General features: G+C 46.1%; 1 protein-coding gene across 1 annotated transcript; it reads right to left on the minus strand.

The window, feature by feature from the left end:
* Positions 1 to 1,390: 1,390 nt before the first annotated feature.
* LOC126213290 (uncharacterized) lies at positions 1,391 to 6,523 on the minus strand. The gene is made up of 2 exons (XM_049940960.1): positions 6,449 to 6,523; positions 1,391 to 3,293 (listed from the first exon to the last, which is right to left on the minus strand). The coding sequence occupies exons 1-2, from the start codon at positions 6,485 to 6,487 to the stop codon at positions 2,820 to 2,822; spliced, it is 513 nt and encodes a 170-aa protein (XP_049796917.1). The 5' UTR covers positions 6,488 to 6,523; the 3' UTR covers positions 1,391 to 2,819.
* Positions 6,524 to 7,757: the final 1,234 nt, after the last annotated feature.

The following is a 7,757-nucleotide window of genomic DNA, read 5'->3' on the forward strand; positions in this document are numbered from 1 at the left end:
AAAGAGAGACTTTTGGACATTTTGATTGTAAAGACATACTGAATAATGGCATACTGAATACGTTCACTTTCGTTAATAAACTACTAGTTTTATGAATTTATTCGTGGAAATGACGTTATTTCGAAATTTCCCATTTCCCTGCGCCACCCTGTATGTTTCATAGAACTGGGACCAGAACTGCATGGGGGAACGCGATGGGGGAAGGACGGGGGGCGGGGGGGGGGGGGGGTGACGCCGGGGGAATGCACCAAAGTGTTATCCACCTTTGCGATTGTGGACAGCATAATGAACAGCTTTCCCTGGTCTGCAACCGGGCAGTGGAGCCCGGTACAGCGATGGTGACTTGTCCCGTCTAACAGTTCTGTCATACGATGCTGCAGATAAAACCCTGGTGCTAGGCCAGCAACATAGATCAGAAAACGCGTGATTGGCATATCAGAGTGTGAACGTGACTGTGAGCGAGAGTCGGAAGGGAGCGAGCCTCCTCGGCAGCCGCAGCGGTGAGTTCGTTTCCTCCAATCCGTACGTCCGGGAAACGGGTAGAAAATGGTCCCCTCGTCTTGCCTTTAAGGAGAAGGGGAGCATCCTGTACTTCTTGCAGGGTATAACAGACTACCAAAATTTCGAAGACTAGCCATTCCGTACCGGCGGTGGCCACGTCGGGGACTAGGCATCGAGTCGTGGCAGAGCACGCACTGCCTCCGAATTGGGTCACGGTCGATTCCACGTGGGACCCGTCAGATCGAGTCGGGACGTAGACTGCGGCACCTCAGAGTTTTGACCGAGTGCCGTCCACAGAGGGACCGCACGTCAGCAGATGACGGCACGGAACACCACAGTTACAAATGCGGCGAGCATTTTAAGCGGCACTGTGGAATTTCACGCTACTGCCCGTCTCGAGATCGACAGTCACGTCTCGAATGCAAATTTCTGAGGTTACACACCGAGCTTTCGATCACTACTTCGTCAGTAATTGTGAGTAACTGGAATTTTTATTTTGCATTTTATTGAACCCTACATTTACAGTATTTTAGTCCCCTTCAAAGTATCATCCGTGTGCAACGGTACACTTAGCCTGACACTTTCGCCACTGCCGGAAACAGTTCTGGAACTCTCGTGGCTGGATACCGTTCGAAGCCGCCAGTGCGTTTTCTTTGACGTCGTCTGCATCACCAATTCAGTTTCCTTTTGGACTTCGCTTCGTCCGTGAAAATAAAAAAAAGTCAGACAGAGAGAGATTGGGTGAGAGGGTGGACGAGGGACAAGCACCGTGTCACGTTTTGCCACAGACTGTCGGCCTGTCGGAGCTGCGACGGCTGGAGCTTTGTCTCGGTGGAGCAACCGGTTCCCATTTTTCCCCAGTTCTGGCCATATTCACTGCACACACCTTCGTATCTTCCTAACACATCCTCATAAAAATATCGGCTCACAAACTGTCTGGAACAACACACTCCTTGTAAACAATTCCATTCATATCAAAAACACAGATAAACACCGTTTTCACGTCGGACGGCACTCGACGTGCTTTCTCGGGCCGTGGCAATGTTCGAGTTTTCCACTGGCTCCGCACTCGCTTTTACTCCTCGACTCCAGATTGTACCTGTAGTACCGACTCTCATCCAGCAGTTGGACAGTTTTGCATTTCACTCTTCGAGCCGTGGCAAACATTAACGTGGTTTTCTGTTCGGTCACCTGCGAGTGAGCGAGGAACAAATTTTGCAGACTCCGTCTCGTGTGCAAATCTTCAGTTAAGATTTACTGGACTGTGTTCCGTGACACTTTTCTTTCCCGAGAAATTTGGTCAATGGTCCTCTGAGAATTGCTCGTTTGATTGATTGTGGCAATCGTTATCATTTCTTGATGTCTAAGTACAACCACAGTGTGACACGTTTTCAGTTGATGTTTTGCCAGATCTGAAATAAGAGAACCACTCTTCGCTCTGCGATTTCTCCAAAGCATCGTCACTAAAGGCTTGCCGAAGCATCCCAATAGTCTCTGCTGCAGTTTTCCCCGACAGGAAACAAAATTTCACGCAGAGTCTCTGCTCATTGTCAACCGTGTCATTAAATGCCAAAGGAAGCGAACAGAAACACTAACAAGAGAGCACAACAAACAAACCACTGAACCCCAACTGATGCCAGCTTCCTGAGCCACGTGGAATACCCCTAAGCAACACCACCTAGTACCACAACACGTAACAACAAAATGTGCACATCCAACTGCACGATTCCAGGTATTTTTTGATCCCACCTCAAAGTTTCAGTTTTCATTGTGGTTTATCAGTGTGTAAATTCACAGGTGAACCAGTAACACTGCTATACACTCAGTCATTAAACAGAATTTCAACACCAACAGACTCGTTAACAGTTTGGCAGTCAATTTTTGTATGTGAAGTTAATAGATGGTTTTAGTGAATACGTTTACGTGTCAAAATGAAAATTTGTTTTACTCGGATATCTTCAATCACATTAAATCGTATGCAAATCCCCGCTTAAGGATCTACGCCCGAGGCCACAGCTCAATTTTAAATTCCGCACATTAAAATTACAGGATATGCCTCAAATACGTGGCCTGCCAAAAATTAGTTTTCTGGGTCAGCAAAGGTAACCCTGAACAGGGGGTTTTGCAGGGTGATTCCCAAATCAGATGTAATGTGGAACACCACCCTCTGGTATTACACTTTCAGTTCTAAAAATGTTGACAAGTAATTCTGTGTAGCCTCAAAATCTCCTTCCCCATACTGGACCAAGTCGTCAAGTCTTACACGCTGCTCACAGTACTGGGTTTTTAGCACGTAATTGGCACGGTTATAAAGACTTTCAGATTTTCCACTGCGGCAACACATTTCCGTGGAAAATAATACCGCAAAGGAGCAAGGCATCGAGAAGCAGATTCAAAATGCACAGAGAACGGAGACGCAGCCAAAGACCTCGAGGTCTCTGCCAGGGGAACAGACGCGAACAACCGGCGCGAACGCGGCTACACTCCACCGCACTGTACAGCGGAATTCTGCCGCAGTCGGGGGCCGACATCAACATACAGAACAAGTGGCAGCAGGGCGGCCTCCACATAGCGGCAGGATACAGCAGGCAGGGCGCCGCAAAGCTCCTGCCGGTGCCCAGAGTGAACAGAGATGGGAGGGACAGCGAGAGGCAGGCAGTTCTGCAGACCGCTGCGGCGCGTGGTGAAGCGGCCGCGGTGGGGGTGACGCTGCGGGTGGGTGTGGTCGAGTCCGCGGCTGCCGGTGGCTGCTGCTGCTGCTGCTGCTGAAGACCTCTCGAGCTCGCCACAGCCTACAACAGGAAGGTGGTAATTGACACTCTGAGGGGGATTCGTAACATGTAACGCAGGTCTGCGATACGATGCTGTAAGTAAAACAAATAAAAGACTGGTATGCCACACATCAAGTGCCACAAAATTACTGAAATATGTATCCACTCGTCTTCCCCCCCTTCCACACCCACCCTTTCTCCTCCTCCTACTGTCTTCCTTCCACACGTGAGACTTCCTAAACTACTGCCTTTGACTTTGTTCAAAAACCTCTCGGGCTTTCCGAACAGAAGTTCGTGTTCACACCTCTCTAATATCAGTCATTAACAGTTGAACCTTTAGGTGTTTTTCGGTGGTGTGCACAGACTGATCTGTTGCATAGCACAAGGTCTAGGTTAGGTAGTAGTGATAATCTGACTGAAGTTAACGAAGCCAACGAACGTGAATGCGGGATATAGTGTGTGGCAACAGGAGTGATCTGTGGCATAACCTAACTTTTACACACAGACAGACAGACACAGAGACAGACAGACAGACAGACAGACACAGAGACAGACAGACAGACACAGAGACAGACAGACAGACACAGAGACAGACAGACAGACACACACACAGACAGACAGACACACACACAGACAGACAGACACAGAGACAGACAGACAGACACACACACAGACAGACACACACACACACACAGACAGACACACACACAGACAGACACACACACACACAGACAGACACACACACAGACAGACACACACACACACACACACAGACAGACACACACACACACAGACAGACAGACAGACACACACACAGACAGACAGACACACACACAGACAGACAGACACAGAGACAGACAGACAGACACAGAGACACACACACACACACACACACACACACACAGACACAGAGACAGACAGACAGACACAGAGACAGACAGACAGACACAGAGACAGACAGACAGACACAGAGACACACACACAGACACAGAGACACACAGACACACACACAGACACAGAGACACACAGACACACACACAGACACAGAGACACACAGACACACACACAGACACAGAGACACACAGACACACACACAGACACAGAGACACACAGACACACACACAGACACAGAGACACACAGACACACACACAGACACAGAGACACACAGACACAGAGACACACAGACACACACACAGACACAGAGACACACAGACACAGAGACACACAGACACACAGACACACACACACAGACACAGAGACACACAGACACACAGACACACACACACACAGACACACACACACACAGACACACACACACACAGACACACACACACAGACACACACACACACACAGACACACACACACACACACACACACACACACACACACACACAGACACAGACACACAGACACACACACACACAGACACACAGACACACACACAGACACACACACACACACACACACAGACACACACACACACACAGACACACACACACACAGACACACACACACAGACACACACACACACACACACACACACACAGACACACACACACAGACACACACACACACACACACACACACACACACACACACACACACACACACACACACACACACACAGACACACACACACAGACACACACACACAGACACACACACACACACACACACAGACACACACACAGACACACACACAGACACACACACAGACACACACACAGACACACACACAGACACACACACAGACACACACATTAAATGCACTTTTCATCATAAAAACTGAAACTGCAAAGTAAATTCAGGAAAGCTGTATCATAACAGACACGTTTGCGACACGTATTCCAATACGTACTAGGTGTACAACTTTGCTTCTACCGATAGGTGGCGACAATGGGAAGTAGTGGTCGAAAGAAACAGATCGCAGATGTCAGACAGTTGGCTCTGACCTCTGTCAACATAACCTCGTTCAAACATTAGTCGATTTGTGTCTGCACCATAAAGTTGTTCTCCATTGAAAATGTCAGTTTATGAGCCTAATTCTAGTCATTTGCGGGAGATGTTACTGTTTAGTTTCAATATGAAGAAAACTGCAGGTTAGTCTCATCGAATGCTCTCTATTACGTACGGTATTAGTGAAAAAACATGTCTCGAGTGATTTTAACTTCGCAGACCGGCATAGCGGTGGAAGAGAGAATGTTTTCGAAGATGTGGAATTGGAGACATTGCCGAGTGAACACTCGTGTCAAACTCTGGTAGAATTGGCACGATTAGTGGGAGTGACACAGCGAGCCATTTCAAAACATCTCAAGGCTATGGGCACGATTCAGAAAGAAGGAACTTGGGGTCCCGTGTGAGCTGAAACCGAGAGACTGAATGGCGTTTGTGAACAGTTGCAGAGGCAAAAAACTGGAAGGATTTCTGCATCGCATTGTGACCGGGGCAAACCGAATATTCATAGCTCCAAGATCGTGCTCTGCATTCGGTGGGACCAGCTCGGCGTCGTGTACTATGAGGTGTTAAAACCAAGTTGAACAATCACAGGTGCTCGTTATCGAACACAATATGTTTGAGCAGAGCGTTCAAAGACAAACGGCCACAACACAGTGAGAGGTACGATAAAGTGATTTTTCAGTATGACAACACTTAACCCCACATCGCTAAAGGGTCAAAACATACTTGGAAAGGTTAAAAATGGGAAGTCCTACCCCACCCATTATTCTCCCGACATTACTCCCTCTGACTATCACCTGTTTAGATCAATGGCGCACGGCCTGGCTGACCGACACTTCAGATCTCACGAACAAGTCTGAAATTGGATCATTTCGTGGATCACTTCAAAAGATGAACCATTATTTCGACGCGGGATTCGTACACTGCCCGAAAGATGGGAGAAAGTAGTGGCCAGCGATGGAAAATACTTTGAATGATACGTGTGTAACCAATTTGTTTCATTAAAGCCTCAAATGTTGGGGAAAAAAACGGCAGAAGCAAAGTTGTACACCTTTTATTACTCACATATGTTTCACATAAATTACGAAAAATGCATCAGGGTACCAATTGAGTTTGAGGTGTATACAGCGACCTGGAATTTGGCCTCGAGGAAATCTACAGATCACAATGGACAAATGAATGAAATAAAGAACGAAAAGAAAAGGGATCCATTCTTACCGTGTCGACCGGCAAGGAAGCGTCCAGCGATTCTTCCATTGCGGCAACAAATAGGCGTCAACTTCTCCGATATGGTTTGTGCTGCAGGGAACTGTTCATAAACAGATATTTGAATCATTAACACCGTAACAGCAAATTGAACATTTGAACACAGATTAATTTCACATTAATTACATTCACACACAGATTCACACTAATTTACATAGCTGTCTTAACTATGACTTGTCAGTAAACGTGTAATTATCACATTTTTTTGTTTTCTGTTTTTACTGAGCACAAACAACTGGACATGCTCCTAAGATATAAAATATTGTCAAGCAAAGTACACGCACAGCATTTTCTACGCATCTGCATCCACTGCGTCGCACTAACGGCAGTTCTGCAACACTGAATACATTCCAGTAATATGTATTTAAATCCACACACAGTCCAATTGCATACATATGATGACAATGAGGCAGCTACACAAGGGATAAGCAAAAGTCAATCATTTACAGTGCCACACTACATTCAACCATTCTCTGCTTGGCAGTCTGGACCAAAGCAGGCATCACCAAAATCTGAAATGACAAGAAATGTTCAATAATCTCTAGAAACATCACTGGATCTGTTAATTTTGACAGTGTGAGGCTGATGTGCTTTTCCATCAACACTTGGTATGAAAACTGCCATTAGTTCAAGGTTTTTTTGAGATGCAGTGGCAAGTTAAACTACTGCAGGCCTAGGGTAACAAAACTAAACGAGGTCCCCAGTCGGACTTGTGTCCACTCTGTACAAAATAAGTCAGATGCTTCAGAAAAAAGTGAAGTATTGACAACATGTGTAGTCTATGCTCTAATGAAGGTCAGTTTTCACTGCCCATCACGTCACCTTATGTCATGTCGTGTCTAAACATTCCACAATGCATTTCAAATGGCGGCGTCCGCACCGGCCGTCACATCACCGTCGAGGTTTCTCAGGAAGAAAGCTTTGATGCCCGACATCACGCATTTACCACACGATCCCGAAACGCATTTCCTTCCGATATACAGTGACATATGGATCTCCTAACTTTGTTTTGTCACACATTTTGTGTTATTGCTATTAGTTATTTTTGGTTATTTGCTATAATTTGTTCCATTTTGTTATTTATTTTGTTAAAATGTTTAATTCTATAATGAAAGACAAAAGATTAATTGAAGCAGTGAGGCAGCTTACGAATTGTAGAACACGAGTGTACTTAATTACTTGCTCTATACTACATTTCTAACGTGGACTTCTATACATACCGCTACGTTATTTAATATTTTACAATGAAATGGATGGCTGT

Source organism: Schistocerca nitens, chromosome 11, assembly GCF_023898315.1.
Source record: "Schistocerca nitens isolate TAMUIC-IGC-003100 chromosome 11, iqSchNite1.1, whole genome shotgun sequence".
In the NCBI taxonomy this organism is placed as follows: Eukaryota; Metazoa; Arthropoda; class Insecta; order Orthoptera; family Acrididae; genus Schistocerca; species Schistocerca nitens.